This window comes from Thamnophis sirtalis, unplaced genomic scaffold, assembly GCF_051295495.1.
Source record: "Thamnophis sirtalis isolate CommonGarterSnake01/CBP01778 unplaced genomic scaffold, rThaSir2_p1.2 scaffold_4, whole genome shotgun sequence".
In the NCBI taxonomy this organism is placed as follows: domain Eukaryota; kingdom Metazoa; phylum Chordata; class Lepidosauria; order Squamata; family Natricidae; genus Thamnophis; species Thamnophis sirtalis.
Window position 1 is genome coordinate 51,470,764 of NW_028261384.1, and position 16,726 is coordinate 51,487,489.

Sequence of the window (16,726 nt, forward strand, 5' to 3'; positions counted from 1 at the left end):
GAAGACAACATTAGAATTTAATTTATTACACTAAAGAGGGGTTTGGTCAGTTTGCTTAGTGGTTAAGGCACCAGGCTAGAAAGCAGGAGATTGTGAGTTCAAGTCTTGTCTTAGCCATGAAAGCTAGGTAGATAACTTTGGGCCAGTCACTCTCTCTCAGCCCAATCCACTTAACAAGGTGGTTGTTGTGGGGAAAATAGGAGATGGAAGGTATTGGATATGTTTGTTGCTTTGAATTATTTGTAAATATAATAAAGATGGGATACAAACAGATAGATAGATGTGACTTTCCCAAAATCAAAGAAATAGGCACTACAAAAACATGCTGAAATGTGTATGGAAGATTTTAAAGGAGATTTCTACCTAAACAATAAAAATGAATATTAAGGCATTAAATGTGGAACAAATCTCAGGATTTTATTTTTGTTAATTTGAGAATAATGTTCACATGTACTTTTTATTTATTTTCAAAATTTAGAATCCCAAAGTTCCCATGCCAATAATTTGAAATGAATCTTCAATACTGCAGTACTTAATTCAAACAGTGTAATGCAGTTGGATTTCAAATGAGATCAGCATAATCTGAAGTCATATTCCAAAAGTGTTAACATTTGAGTTAGTTTATTGATAGTGTGCTAAAGAACAATAGTTGATGAACCTTTCTCCAACAAAATTAGATCCTTCCCCAAGAGGATTTGTAAAACTGAGTTAAGTTAAAACGAGAGTTCAATATAAATTAAAATTGTGCCTGTGTTTTTTGCATATCATTTTGCCAACTCTTCAAGCAGCTTTATGATTTCAAATGATTAAGTGGACACCTTCAAATTTAGAAAATGGCACTGACTTTAAGGAATAAGCAATTTGAATGTCACACTGACTTGTGAATAGTAGTATTACATTGTGTAATGATTTTATCTATGCAAATTCCCATTTACAATGTTCAGCAATACAACAGATATTATCTGTTTGTCCTTTTCTGAAAGTATTTCAGTTTTCCAGTTCCAGACATTGGATGAAGAAGCAGGATCAATTAAATAATCCCATAAAAATGAATAAATGGCTATATTTGACTTCAAGATGCCCCACCTTCTGTGGGGGGCGTAGATGTGGTTGGAGAAACCAAATCTGGTTTTTGTGAGATTCTATCCAATTCAGCTTGAACATCAGTCAAAACAGGCTTTTGCCCTATAAAAAAAGAAGCAATAATTTTAAAAATAATTTTCCATTCAAGCATTTTATGTGAAGTATGTTTTTATTACAGAATTTGATATTACTGCTGCTACATATTTTTAACTAATACTAAAATGCATTTCACATATTTTTTTCAGTTTGAAAATACATGCTGTGGACTTACTTTCATAAACATAATCTTGCAACAACAATTTTTTTATCTGGTTTCTTTGAGGTTCATTAGGTTCCCCCCCCCCTCTAACTTTCTTTGGTGAAACAAATTGCTTTCCCAAAGTTTTGTTCTGATAGCCATATTCTATTGAACAATTTATCTTACTATATTCTTAAAAACCAATTTCATCTCTAAGATACTATCTGCAATCTTTTATAAAGGTAAAAATTGTGATGAGAATATTTGAAGTATACAATCTTGTAGTATGAGATGATTTTTAATCTTTCATTTCCAATTATGAAATGGGAAATTAACAAGGAAGAATTGGTAAAGTCTTACGACAAGTCTGAGAAGGAAAGATATTCCATAAAAACTGTAAAAAAATAGTATCAAAAATAGCATGTCTATACTGGTGACAATAATTTCCTATACTAACTTTCTATCAATGTATCTTCAAAATACTATAAGAAAACATACATATACTTATTCTAAGCTTTACCTGCCTGTAAAGTTGAACAATACCTCACTCATTCCCATTAACACACAAAAAAACAATAAGAGACACAAATATCTGCATAAGCTGTAGAAATAATCATTGCAGAGTATGGAAAAATATTTATCAATCAATAAAGATACTGGAGTATTAGCAATAGTATCTTTACTGTTACAAAGATAATACATTATCTGTCTTGATGTCAGTTTGCCATGCCATAGTGCAGGGATGTCAAACTTGCATCATCATGGCGTTGTCACATGACATACCATGACTTCCCCCCCCTTCGCTAAACTGGGTGTGGGCATAGCCAGCTTATGACGCATCTGGACCACAAGTCATAAGTTTGACAGCCCTGCTATAGTGTATCTCTGTCATAATTGTATCTAAACAGTATTTATAATATGACTTGGAGAAAACAGAAAGAATAGGAAATTAGTGTGTGCCTGTCCTTTGGAACATATTGTCTCTGTGACTGAGGTCGACTCCAATCCTCCTGACCTTTCATAAGAGCCTAAAGACCTGGCTTTTTGCAAGTTAGCTTGGGGCTCCAATGCGAGAATCTTACAATGGAGAGGGGTGATAGATTAATAATAGATCCCATCTGTTCCCCATCCTACTTATGCCTTCCCCATTTTTAATTGGGGTACAGTGTTTGGATCTTTTACAGTCTTATATTTATCTCTTTTAGTTTTTGTACAAGTAGTTGTCGACTTACAACAGTTTGTTTAGTGATTGTTCAAAATTACAACGGGACTGAAAAAAGTGACATTACCGTTGTTCACACTAATGAGCGTTGCAGCATCCTCATGGTCATGTGATCAAAATTCAGATGCTTGGCAACTGACTCATATTTATGATGCTTGCAATGTCCCAGGGTTATGTGACCACTTTTTGGAATTTTTTCAAAAGCAAAATCAATAGGGAAACCAGATTTACTTAACAACTGAGTTACTAATTTAACAACTACAATTATTAATTTAAGAACTGTGGCAAGAAAGATGATAAGATGGGACAAAACTCACTTAATAAATGTCTTAGCAAGAGAAATTTGGGGTGCAATTGCAATTGTAAGTCAAGGATACATATATAGTTTTTATCTTTTTAAGATCATAAGCAACCCAGAGTTACTTTGTGGTAAGACGGCGCCTAATAAATTTTGCAAATCAACCAACCAACCAATCTTTTTTGTTTTGCCAAAACCACGTGCAATAAATGTTTTCCATAAAACATGTTTAAAACTTTAATAAATTCAAAAGTTATAGGCAAAAAGAGTCAGAGTTAAAGCTCTAGAAGGATTTATAAGTTTGTACATTCGATTATTTGTAACAATGAGGAAATCAGCCAAAATACAAATCGCTAAACTTAAATGTTAAATCATTATATGTTTTTATGCTGTATTTATAGTAGTTGATTGAGCATTTAATATGACTTTAGATAATCTAAATTCAATTCAGCTAAAATTCTTACCTGACTTCTTTGCAGATGGTGGCAGGTTACCATTGCTACCACTTGCAGTGCCTCCTATTCCTCCTGGACTACCAATGTTACTGGGTCCACCGGGTGCTCCAGTTTTCTTACTCAGCAAACTGTTGAAGAAATTTGCCAATACTCCCTCACTTGTGGCTCCAGCTGAAAAATTTCCATGACACAGTGATAATATATTGTAGCTTAATTTGAAATGTTTAAGCATATTAAAATGTTGTTATACAATAGATGCAAATATAACTAAATAAATGTCAATTATATATAAAGGCTTGCCTCATCAACTGAGTATTAAATCAAAATCCCAAACCATTACAATAAATTAATAATATCTTCAGTGTTTTACCTTTCATACTAGGATCTATTTTTTTAGATCCAGCAGGGATGGATGTAACACTGGTAACATTGGAGGTTACAGATCTGTTTTGTGTCCTGGGTGATCCTCCAGGGACCCTTTGTGAGGTGTCCTACACAGAACATGAACCTAATGTAAATCTCTTATCTCATGGACATAAGACCATCTGGAAAATGTTAAAATGTTTAAAATATTCTACTTAGATCAGCTATCTATAGGGGAAAAAAGCCCTCTTAAGACTATAGTTTTGAATCCGTTTATCTATAAAGGATTAGAATAAATGGCATTTCATTTCAGGTTAGCAACTTGAAAGAATGAAAATAATCAATTCCTTCCTTTTTCCTATAAAATAAGTTTTCTAAAATAACTTTTTTATCAGACGTGTTAACAAAAATTAGGAAAAGGGGGACACTGTATGCAAATACAAAAAAGAAAATGAGATTGTAATTTAAGGCATATAGATTGATAGAATGAACAAGAATAGACTGATGAACATACTTCAACAGATTAGGAAAACCTTTTAATATAATACTTATATTAAACATGAGGTTTATTATAAACTTCTTTGCCGATCTTGACCAAATAAAAAATTGAGTGATTGATTGAATATTAACTTCCACCATTAACACCTGAATAATATTCGCAACATTGGCAAAACTTTGTGAAACATCTCAATTTGTCCTATATCTCATGTCCTCAAAATCTAAAAAATTAGAGTTAATTTTCTCATAAGTGATGTTCTGGGGAAATATTTTTTAGAATAAAAAGTGATTCAGAATGATATAGTAAACCAGAGGATAAATGAAGACATAGAGGCCTTTTAAAATAAAATTAATCTACCACATTTAATAATACCCCAAAATAACTATTATTTCCTCCACTATCTGAGGTAGAGATTAAACCAGTAATTTAAAAAATGGCAAAAGGTAAAACACCAGGATTAGATGGCTTCCCATTGAGTGCTATAAAGCCTTTATCTTTTGGTACCAAAACTTTGTCAAGTTTGAAGAGAGATCTGGTAAGGAAAGTTTAGAAACGACTTTTAATCAAGCTTAGTTATATTAAAAGCAAGTAAAGATATTTATCATCCAATTTCATTGATTAATGTTGATACAAAGAGTTAAAAAATGAAATGAACAAAAGATAGGACATACAGTTTGGCAGAACAATGCTTTACATTTACTCATAAGTCCCACTGAATTGAAAAAAAAATGTTAGGTATGTTGTTACAGAATACATATAGTCTAAAATAAGCAAAAGGTTGAAGATGCAGAAACAGTGAAATATTATTAGAAATGTATCACTACCACATTAGAACAAAACATCTGTAAATTATTAATACCAGAAAGTTATTTTTTTTTTTACTAACCACTGGCCGTCCAGTTGTAGAAGGTGGCTGTTTGGCTAATAGAGTCTAAAAAACACAATCAAACATGCAACAACATAAGAATTTCATAAACATTAAATATACATTAAAGTTAATTCAAATTAAAATACATTTTAATGACTATGAAAAGTACAGATTAATACCTGTTGCTTCATAAGAAATACTTGATCATCTTCTGCTACTATTTCCTTTTCATGTACAAACTGTAACAATAAAAACTTATTAAAATGAAGCTAGCAAAATATGAGACACAAAAATTTCAGAAAGCCATCCTCCCAGCATTATTGTGACCTTTGTAATTTTTAAATAGCCTAGGCCTAATTTAACCATTTAAATCTTTTTAAAGAATCTCTTATCTTGTTGTTACTTATCATAAAATATTTATAACTCTGGGATGAATTTCTCAAGGCAGTGGTTTTGCAAGTTCTAATTGCTAAGAATCTTAGCAAGGTCTCATGTAAATTTACAAATAACCAACACATCACTGGGTATCTTGTATAAAATAAGAACTTTCATATTCATCGGTAGTTTAACACTGGACAGAAATGAGAGAACCTCTTCACTACATGCTATGTTAAAGATTCTTAAAAGATTATGAGTGGCTGGGCTATTAGAAGGAAAATGTACCTAACATACAAGAAAGCTCTGTAAGACTGCATTATTAATTTTTCTGTTTAAGTACTATTATAAAAATAATAAAAGTGGTATTAAAATCTAATAAATAAATAAATAAATAAATAAATAAATAAATAAATAAATAAATAATAGTATTGGAGTTAAGCACTAAGCTAATTACTATAAACATTCAAGAATAACATCTAAGAAGACTTCCATACTTCTGTTGCACTAATGCAAAAATACAGCTCTCTGCCTTTTCTTAGCAGTCCAAGTGCTTTTTGTATCGTTATTTATAATGTTACTTTTTTGAATATCAGTTTTAGTTGATATGGTTCAAGGATCCTATATCGTCTTGATTACAGCAGAAAAACAATATATTCTTATAATATAAATCAAGAATACTATTTGATTTATGTATTTATTACAACTTTTGTAAAGCCAGAATCTAAAACCAACTCTGGGTAACATACAACCAATATTATTTGACAAGCTTCATTTCTTTGGCACACAGAAATTCATTCATTTATCTGAAATGACATTTACATTAACAATGTAGGATTTTGTTAAGAAAAATGATTTTTTTCTTAAAATTTATTGTTGAAAAACAGTTATAAATAATGCTGTCTTCTTAGTTTTTTGATCCAGGTAAAGCAACAATTAATTATGCTCTTGAACTCACATGCAGCATCCTGAAAATGTTTATTTTTATTTATTTATAAAGATATGTGCTAAGTTATGATAGCTTTTGTATTTTAAGCATGATATCAAGGCAACCAACAGATATCATGTTAACAACAGGAGAAATAACTATTTAAAAACAAATTTATAATATATCCTAAATTAAAAAATGAGAAAATCCCTCTGAAACAATCTTATAAGTAAAATTTATGACAACATTTTATAATATCAATTTTATACCCTACTGAAAATATAGTTACAAATGATATTCCCAATCCTACTTTTGATACCACAGCTATGAACTGATTGAATGATTGATGGATAGATTGATTTCATGTATTTCTATCCTCTTGCAATTCAAAAAGATTTCTCTAGCTTACATAGAATAATTAATATAGTTAAGATACCCACAGTACAATCTAAGAACTCAACATTCGTAAGTAAAAATAACAATAAACAACATAAGCCAAAAACAGAATATCAAGAAAGTAAAATATACAAAAATAAAAATGGAAAAGGTTCTCTAAAACAGCTCAGTTTTCAGCAACTTTTTTCAAAAAGACCAGTAAAGAGGAAACCAGACTAACCTGGAAATTAAAATTTAGCTTTATTAAATCATAATTATTTCTTTATTAAATCATAATTATTTCTTCTATGATTCAGATTACAACCAAGAAATCTCAGTTTTATTTTAAATAGCAGGTCATACATTATTATTTAACATTTTCTAAGATTGCAAATAAACCAATGTACTACACAATATACAATATAGTAATTTGACTTTAATTATGTAAAGAATTACCTTTCTGACAGGTGGCTTTATTACAATATCTTCAAAGTTGTCAGTGACTTTTAAAATCTGAAAGTTCTCATGTAATATTCCTATCTTTTTTTCATTGTCCCACCCTGTAGGACTGAAAGCAAAATTCTATCACACCACAGATTTCAATTGTTCACTTCTCATTCTCTTCCATACAAAAATACCTATTATTTTCATATTAAATTTATGGAGTCTCTTTTGAAATTTAAAATAAAAAATTAACAGTAAAAATTCACACACAAATGCATAAAGAGAGAATTTATTTATTACTATTTTGAATATACTTTCCCCTCTTAGAAAAAATAGAGCAATGAAATACTTCATTTAGAAGCCTTTAAAAATGTATAGGACAAAAATGGGAGGTTTCAGTGTGACAAGAAAAGTGTTCTTTTGTCTTAAAGTTCTCCACCCAGTGAATCTAATTTTTTTTCCAATTTCAGCAATTGGAAATCTAAATAGAAAACTCATCGAAAAAACAGAAAATAAACAACAATATTTTAAAGAACTAATTGTACAGAAATCCAATTACTAAATAACTTACATAAATACTGCATCTTTTTCCACAACAATAGGAGGTATGTTGAAAGGAAATCCATACAATTTCTGGACAATATATTTATAAACTAAATCAATATTCTTATTCTCTTTTACTGAAGTGTAAATAAGTGCTGCACCATCTGAATTATTTGTTAAAGAAAATCTTACATTTTCATTTTTGCAAATCTACATACTTTGAAAATATTACCTTCTTAAAGATAAACCAATATCCACCAAGTTTAAAAATCTATAGTTTCATAATTGTACCAAATCTAACAATTTAATATTTTGTTTTAAAAAGTTTTATCATATACCATATATTTTAGAGTATAAGACACACCAAGGCTTTGAAGAGGCAAATAAAAAAAAAGTTTTTGCACTCTGCAAACCTCCGCAAAGTGGCCCGTTTTTTGTGAAAATGGGCTTATTTCCCCCCCCAAAAAATAGCCTTTAGGAGGCTTGTAGAGTACTTGGGGGGGTGGCAAAAATGAGCAAAAAAAATAGGACATGGCCCATTTTTTGCTCATTTCTGTCCTCCCCAGCCCCCAGGAGCTCTCTGAAAGCCTCCATAAGGCTATGCACGGCCATTTTGGTGAAGGGGACAGGGTTTCTGGAGGGAAACCTACTGCCGCCTACTGCCAATTACCTCCACTAGACCGATAAGATCGCATAGATTAGGCCTCCTCCGAATTCCATCAGCCAGCCAGTGTAGACTGGCAACTACCCGGAGGAGAGCCTTCTCGGTGGCTGCTCCGAACCTCTGGAACGAACTCCCCGTGGAGATTCGGACCCTCACCACCTTCCAGTCCTTCCGTGCCGCCCTTAAAATCTGGCTGTCTCGGCTGGCCTGGGGTTAACGATTCTAACCCCGCTCGAATTGTATGACTGTTGTGTTCTTAAATGACGTAGTGTCTCCATGTTGTAAATTGTTTGTCCTCCCCCCCCCCATTTTTGAACTGTGAGCCGCCCTGAGTCCCCCCAGGGAAAAGGGCGGCATACAAATAAAGTGAAAATAAAAAAAAATGAAAAATGGAAAAAATGCTGTATTCAGTAAGATGCACACAGATTTTCAGCCTCCTTTTTGAGGGAAAAAGGTGAGTCTTATACTCCGAAAAATACAATAGATAGTATTATATGTTTTTATCATATGGATAGTATGAGTGCCCCATATAATGTCTGTTTGGAATTATGGCATGAAATTATGGTGAAAAAGTAATTTTGAGACCACTTTTTGCATTTACAATCTTCTCAGATTTTTAAAGCAAAAGAAAGCTGAAGTAGGATGATAATTTATTTTAGTGATCACTTACTTAACGCCTAAGTTGCTGATTCCAATTGTGGACACTAACTAAGTATTGCCAGTTTTTACCTGTACATTAATGTGTACAGTATACCAATAAAACAAGAAAAATCCATCTGGCCACTCATATAGACCTTTTATTCCTTCTTTTATGACATAGGCAATTAAATATTTTAATTAATAGTTCCCCGTTTTTCTTACACAAGACTTGATAGTGTTTAACTTTAGAATGAACATAAATAAGACCAACTTCAAATGATTATTCAACAATTTTTCTGTATAAGATGATTAAAAGATAACTCCTGGTTTGATTGTTTGGAAAGGAAGTAAGAACAAAGGCTATATAAAGGTGAAACATTTACTGACATTTCAGTCTATAAAATCAAGATAGAATAATCTTATCACCTTAATCTTTTTTTATTTCAGTAGAGTTTGAGAGAATGACCTCTACAATAATCTAAATTGAAAGTTAATGCTAGGTATATCTCATAAAGGATACACTGTAAACAAAATCGTCGGATATATGACTGAATAAAGTCAAAGTGTTCGTCTCTGTAATCGTGTTCTTTTTCCAGAAGGTTAATGGCATCACACTAGAAATAAGTAAAATAATTATTGTTGGGGTTAGTAATTAGTTGTTGGGGTTGAGGTTAATGTAGAATATTGGGGTAGGGGTGTAAATAGTTATAAATAGTTGAACTAATATAGATAGCTGAGGTTAATGTAGAATTTTATTTTTACTTGCATATCTTGGAACTTCCAATGTATAAAATAGTATACAATATTTACATTAACATACTGGATTTCTATTGTTTCCAAAATCATAATTAGCATCAATCTAAAATAATTCGATGCCTCCATGCAAACACATATAATCTTTACATTTACCAGTTTACAATATATTGAGAGTAAAAAAGATAGGAAATGACTAAAAAAAAAGCAATATATTAGTTTCTCTTAAAGAGTGTTAATGAACCAATTAATTTAAAGGTTTCATTAAATTATTTGAAGACATATAGCTTTAATTAAAATGGAACAAACCTTTGTACAAACTACTACAACAGGAATGCCTAAGTTACACGTTAGTGTATCTGCACCCAGAGGTAAAATAACACTATCATCTTTGTCTTCTTGTGATGAAGTATTTCTCCTTTGTGGAGAAGCTGGAAAATCTTCTGGTTCTGTATATTCTTGGAAATCTCTAATGACTGGGGGAAAAAAGAAAATAAAAATAAATGAAAAATAAATTATTTTCTCCCTAAACTTTGCATTTTTATCACAAATATTACAGTTAGTCCTTCACTTATTACTATTCACCTAACAATAGTTCAAATAACAATGGCCCAGGAAGGGGTGTTGTACAGCCTGTAAATATCACATCTCTATCAATATCTGAATGTTTGACAACCTGTTCATATTCACGAGAGGTTGCCATGTAATCATTACTTGCAATCCTCTCTGCTCAATTCTCCAGAATATCAATGAGGAAGCTGGCAGGGAAGATTGCAAGCTGATGCATCTTCCAAGAGGATTCCCTCTGTCTTCTGGGCTGGCTGAAAGAGTTGCCTGGTAAAGGATTTCAATTTTGTGCCTAATGGGTTTTCAGCAATCCAAGCAGCTATGGAGCTGAAAACCTTTGACAGGGAATCCTTTTACTCTGTGGCCTGACTGAAAAAAGCTGCTTGCAAGGATTTCAGCTCTGGACTTGCATGAATTGCTGAAATCCAAGCAGGTAGGGAAATAAATTCCTTTGACAGGCAATTCTTTCAGCCAGTCCACAGACAAGAGGAGTCAAAATCCCTGGCTAGAGTGGTAGCAGAATAAGGTAAGAGCATGGTGTGCCTCAGAGGGCTGGGGAAGGCCTCAAGAGAAACAATGCAGCAGGGATGGGTTCCGGCAGTCACTACTGCCGCTCGCTCGTGGCCATGCCAAGATTTTTGTCTCAATTGAGGCTGTAAGTCAAGGGCTGTATATACTTTTCAATTATGTTTGCCTTTTTCCAGAGAATGTTGTTATTCATTCCATTTTTTTTAAAGAAAACTAATTAATAGGTATCAGAGAAATATTATATAGCAATAACACTTAGACTTATATATCTAACTCACTGTGTTTTATACCATTCTTTAAGCAGTTTACAGAGTCTAATAACAATCTGGGCCCTCCTTTGAAAGGAAGGATGGAAGGCTGAGTTGACCTTGAGCTGGTCAGAATCAAACTCCTGGCAGTGAGCAGTAAGTTAGCATTCTAATCACTGTGCCACCACGGCTCATATATATAACCAGGTTTTTAAGCACAAGTTGCAATCTATAAAAAAATTCTGAGTACTGCATAATAAAACAACTTGAAATAGATAATAAAGGCAAATATAAACACAAGCTTTTTTTTTAAAGAGGACAATTAAAAAATCATTGCAATAATTCTTTGCTTACACCTTACAAAATATCAATTCTGAGGATTTTTCAGTGCAGAAGGTCATCTAGTTTACATTCACAATGTTTCAGTGAGACATTGCACCTAAGAAAGTTAGTCTCAGAAATGCTGCAGGAAGTCAGTATAATTATTTCATTAAAATGTTTATGTATAATAGATATTTAAAAAACCTTTAGTACTGAAATGAGCTTTCTTATATTGTCACAACCTAAAAATAGTTAGACTTCAACTACAGTGTATCTTTCATAGTATTATCTTGGATCATCTTTAAATTGTTACACAAATAAAATTAAGTTAGATTTTTCTTAGGGTGCTTCCTGAGAGCTTATTTAAATGTGTATTATTTTAATTTTTTTAAGGATTACAAAATTTTATATTTAGGATAAGACCTAGAGTGTAAATATACTCTCTCTTTCCCCAGCTTTTTTTTTCTGTCCTAGGTACAGGGCTAATGTGATGAATGAGGAAATTAAGGAATTAATGGATGTGATAACTGCTGGTCAAGATATAATTCAGGGGCTGCAACATTCATTCATATGATTGGATATGTCTTACTATTGCTCTATTTCAATTGAAATTTCAATTACTCTTATTAGCTTGTCTTTTGGCTTTGGTTAGTACTGGGATTTATAAAATGACACAAAACATGACATTTGAAGTATCTACTGTAGAAGGTTTTTGAAGAATGGGATCAGAAATTAGTAACTACAATGTCAGCAATGATGTCTGTTTCTATGGAGAGATTAATGAAGGATTTGAAACAAATTTTGCCTAGTGTAGAAATATTAGAATCATAAATATTGAATAATAAAAAAGAGAACTAAAGTAAAACACAAATGACAAGCCAAGAAAATGACCGTTGGTTTATCTGAATGGTCGTTCTCTAGGTGCTGCAGGAGTGTCCAAGCATCTGATAACTTCAGCTTGCTGCCCAAGGACTGAGTTCAAAGTTTGCGTAGCCACGCTTCCTGCTCCCTTTAGAGGCTCAGTTTTTTAAAAAAAGTATGAGACCTAGAAGGATGCTGTAAGGAGTAAGATCTATGCCATGAAGGTGATAATTCACGCACCGGTAGGTGACCCCAGGGCGGGGTTGGACACTCCCGCAGCGCCTAGAGAACGACCATTCAGGTAAGCCAACAGTCATTCTCCTAGGCGCTGCTTGGAGTGTCCAAGCATGGGACATCCCCAAGCTATGTAGTTCCAGGGTGGGAAGGAGGAATGTCCTGGTTAGCAGGAGCCGCGAGGACTCGCTGTAAAACTCTCCTTCCAAATACAGCCTCTACAGAGGCAAAAGAGTCCAGTCTGTAATTCCGAATGAACGGTGATGGCGGACCAGGTAGCCACCCTGCAGATCTCCTCAATAGGTGCTTGAGTGGCCCAGGCGGCCGTAGTTGTGGCGCTCCTTGTGGAGTGTGTTGTTATACAGGGAGGAACAGGTCTGGATTGTTGCTCGTAAGCCAGCTTGATGCAAGCGCGCAGCCAACATCTTATGGTGGAAGATGATACCTTCCTGCCCATGGAGGTGGGCTGGAATGATATGAAGAATGATTCTGATTTGTGAAAGGAAGCTGTCGTCTCTTTGTATACCCACACAGGGTGGCGCACATCCTATTTGTGCCAGATGCGCTCCCTGGGATGATTGGGGTGTGGGCAAAAATTGGGGAAGATGACCTCTTGCGTTCTGTAGAATAAGCTGTTAAGTTTTGGTAGAAATGCTGGATCCAATTGTAGAATTACTCTGTCCGAATGTATAATACAAAGGTCCTCCCTAACGGAGAGTGCTGCTAGCTCCGAAATTCTGTGCGCTGAAGTGATGGCTACGAGAAAGGTGGTTTTTAACAACAAATGTCGTAGGCTAAAAGAGCGAATTGGTTCAAATGGCGCTGGATGTTAAGGCCTGCTGAGTGGTTGAGAATCGTCTCTGGGCAAGATGGTAGCTCGGGCTGCCGTCTGTCTCCAAAGGGTGTTGGGGGCGAGACCCTTGTCCAACCCCTTCTGGAGGAAGTCTAGAATTTGTGGAATTGTCACTGTTGTGGCATCGATGTGATGGGACTGACACCAAGAGGAGAAGATAGCCCAAGTTGTGTCATAGATCCACACGGTAGAATGTCATCTGGATGCCTGGATGCCCTTGTCAGAGAAGCTGTCCCACCTCAGGAGGTCCCCCTCAAGCGCCAAATGGCTAATTGAAGCCCTTGAGGATCCAGGTCTGGGATGGCCCATTGGCTGAGGGAGATTTGCTCCTGAGGTATGTGCCAATGCTTGGTTACTGACAGGCTGACAAGGTCGGCGAACCAGGACCTCCTTCGCCAGTGTGGGGTGACTAGCAGTACTTCGGCGCCCTCCAGCAAGATCTTCCTGACACCTGAGGTATCAGTGGGAGGGGCGGAAACACATATAACAGGTCGGGAGCCAGCAGCATAGAAGAGCGTCCATCCCTTCCACACCGGAGCATTGGAATCTTGAAAAGAACCAGGGGAGGTGTGTGTTCTTGGGACTGGTGAACAGGTTTACCGTTGGAAGTCCGAACCTCTGGGTCAGTTGGTGAAACAGAGACGGATGAAGCTGCTACTCTGAATTGCTGATTGTCGTTCTGCTGAGCCAGTCCGCTGTCATGTTCTCCTCCCCCAAAATGTGGTCCGTCTTTATGGACTGGAGGTGGTGCTCTGCCCACTGCCCCAGGGCTTCTGCCTCCGGCATCAGGGCCTTCAATCGAGTTCCGCCCTGGTGATTGACGTCGGCCTTGGCGACGATATTGTTCGTCAGTAGGAGGACGTAAGAGCCTTAGATGAACTGCTGGAAGTGGTGCAGGGCTAGTCTGGCGGCCCTGAGCTCCAGCCAATTTATGTTGTGGGCGAACTCCACCAGAGATCATCTGCCCTGCGTCATGTGCGTCTGCAGGTGGGCACCCCAACCGTAAAAGCTGGCATCTGTTGTTATGACCAGACGCTCTGGTTCCTTGAAGAGGGACCCCTTCTTCAGCGGCGCTGTCTGCCACCATCTGAACGACCGGAGCACCCTTGGAGGAACGCTTACCACCCTTTTGGAGTTGCTGGGCTTGCGTCGCTGAATCGGAAGCAGGAACTACTAAAGCTCCTGTGCATGCAGTTGTGCCCAGGGATCCACTGTGACACACAAGATCAACTTCCTCAGCAGCACTGTGGCCAGATGCAAACTATGTTGTTTGAGCATGTGGATGGTGACGCTGAGATCCCAACACGCCTGTTCTCTGGATTATGACATCAGCAAGATGTCGTCCAGATAACAAATGAGTCTCATAGACGAGATCGAAGACATGCAGTGACAGTGGCCAAAAGCTTGATAATGTCCGGGGGCCGATGAAAGGCCAAAGGGTAGAGCCTTGTACTGGAAATGCTGGACTGCAATTGGAACTTCAAAAACCTGCGATGTGCTGGATGAATGGGAACATGCAGGTACGCATCCTTCAGGTCGATTGACGTCAGGAAGTCACCCTGCCTGATGCAACCCAAGATGGTCTGGAGTGATTGCATCTTGAAGCGCTTGTACGCTAGATGGATGTTGAATTTCTTGAGGTCCAGTATGGCTCTCACCCCTCCCAAGACATTGGGAACGAGGAAGCGGATCGAGTAAAATCCTTTGCCCTCCTGGCCCCATGGTACCTGTTTGATGGTCGCTATGTCCAGCAAATGCCTGATCTCTGCCTGCATCAGTTGTCGTTTGTGGGCAGATTTCAGAAGGGGACAGCGGATGAATGTCCGCGGAGGTAAGGAGAGAAAGTCCAGGGTAAGTCCGTGACGGATCATGTTCAAGATCCAACTGCTGCGTTTGTTGGAGGAAGGACCTGTCTGATCACTGACTTCAGCCACACTATTGCTGGCCATGGTCCACTCCAAGCTGTAACACAGGCAAGTTGAATAATTAAGCCTTGGAAGTGCCTGGGATATAAGTGATGAACCCCTTATGCAGTCACAGTTCTGAGGGAAGGGCCAGACAGGGAGCAACAGCAGTGCAAGATTTGGCGCCAAATTGGAAAGTCCCAGAGCGCCCGCAGATCCGCGCTATAATAAAACAGGGAATGGCCAGAGCAAAGCCAAACTCCCTGTGGCCGCCTTCAATAGTCTTCCTGGGGAGGGGGGGACCTGCCTGGAGCCCCAGAACAAGATTCCAATGTTAAATGCCCTCCCAGTGGCGATCTGCTTTGAAAACCAGGCTGCGGCATTTTAAACAGCTGGGAAATGAAGCGTGCCACTTTTTTTCCTTTCAAAATGGCCACCACAAGCTTTGGAGCGGCACTGGGAAACTGTCGGCAATCTGGATAGCTCAGTAGAGTCTCTGGGGCTAGAAACAGTCCTCTGACAGCGTCTGGGGGCTCTCTAACCTTCCTACCTGCCCCCTGAGCTCGCCAGCGGCCGCTGACAAGCCTCCTGGTGGTGCCTCGACCGTGTGGTCACAGAAGGCAGCCTCGCTCCAAGCTGCCTGTTCCACACGTCAGGAAGGCTGTATGAGAAAGTTTTCACTTGCAGGGAAAAATAATAAAACCCTAATGCTTCTTAAACTATCCACTGACAACAAAAATAAAAAACTAGGCTACACTAGACTGTTTCAAGAGTCCAACTTGCTGTCCAAGAACTGGATCTCCCCAACTGCGTCCTTTTAGGGTGACTGAGTTTTTTAAACTGAGCCTCTAAAGGAAGCAGGTGGCGTGGCTAAACAAACTCAGTCCTTGGGCAGCAAGCTGAAGTTAACCCATGCTTGAACACTCCAAGCAGCACCTTGGAAAATGACTGGACAGATTTTCTATTGGTACAAAAGAAATTGTAACTCCCCCAAATTGGGTTAAAGTTTAGAAAATTAAAATGGAAATACAAATGATGAACTAAGAGAATTACCTGGATAATGACTTTTTATTGGATTTATAAAAAAGGTTTGCTAAAGCCTCGAGGAAGCCTTTGGGATGGTAAAAAGAAAAAGAAAATCAAATCCTACAAAATATCTGAATGAATTAAATTAAACTGAAGAAATATATAGTTGGTTTGTTTGACCATGGTTAAAATAAGACATATTACTATAAAGCTCTAGTAACCCTTTTTGTTGACAGCAGATCTGAAAAGTTGAGGATATATAGATTTGCATATAAATCCAGTATGGGTTAGAAAAAGAGATATTTGTTTATAACTTGATAGATGAAGAGTTCCTAAATTTGTTTATACAGGTAGTCCTCGATTTATGCCTGATTATTTAGTGACTATTCAAAGTTACAACAGATCACTTCAAAAGTACTGATTTTAAAATTACAATG

At 36.5% G+C, this 16,726-nt stretch overlaps 1 protein-coding gene across 1 annotated transcript in view; it reads right to left on the bottom strand.

The window, feature by feature from the left end:
• Window positions 1-396: 396 nt before the first annotated feature.
• Window positions 397-16,726, bottom strand: part of DYNC1LI1 (dynein cytoplasmic 1 light intermediate chain 1) — a 29,771-nt gene continuing 13,441 nt past the window's right edge. Inside the window, exons 5-13 of the mRNA XM_014052807.2 lie at window positions 10,057-10,223; window positions 9,515-9,608; window positions 7,720-7,855; window positions 7,161-7,272; window positions 5,206-5,265; window positions 5,045-5,089; window positions 3,667-3,787; window positions 3,306-3,467; window positions 397-1,185 (exon numbers count right to left, since the gene is read on the bottom strand). Coding sequence (XP_013908282.2) covers window positions 1,073-1,185; window positions 3,306-3,467; window positions 3,667-3,787; window positions 5,045-5,089; window positions 5,206-5,265; window positions 7,161-7,272; window positions 7,720-7,855; window positions 9,515-9,608; window positions 10,057-10,223 — 1,010 coding nt within the window. The 3' untranslated portion in view covers window positions 397-1,072. The remainder of the gene's footprint in view (window positions 1,186-3,305; window positions 3,468-3,666; window positions 3,788-5,044; window positions 5,090-5,205; window positions 5,266-7,160; window positions 7,273-7,719; window positions 7,856-9,514; window positions 9,609-10,056; window positions 10,224-16,726) is intronic.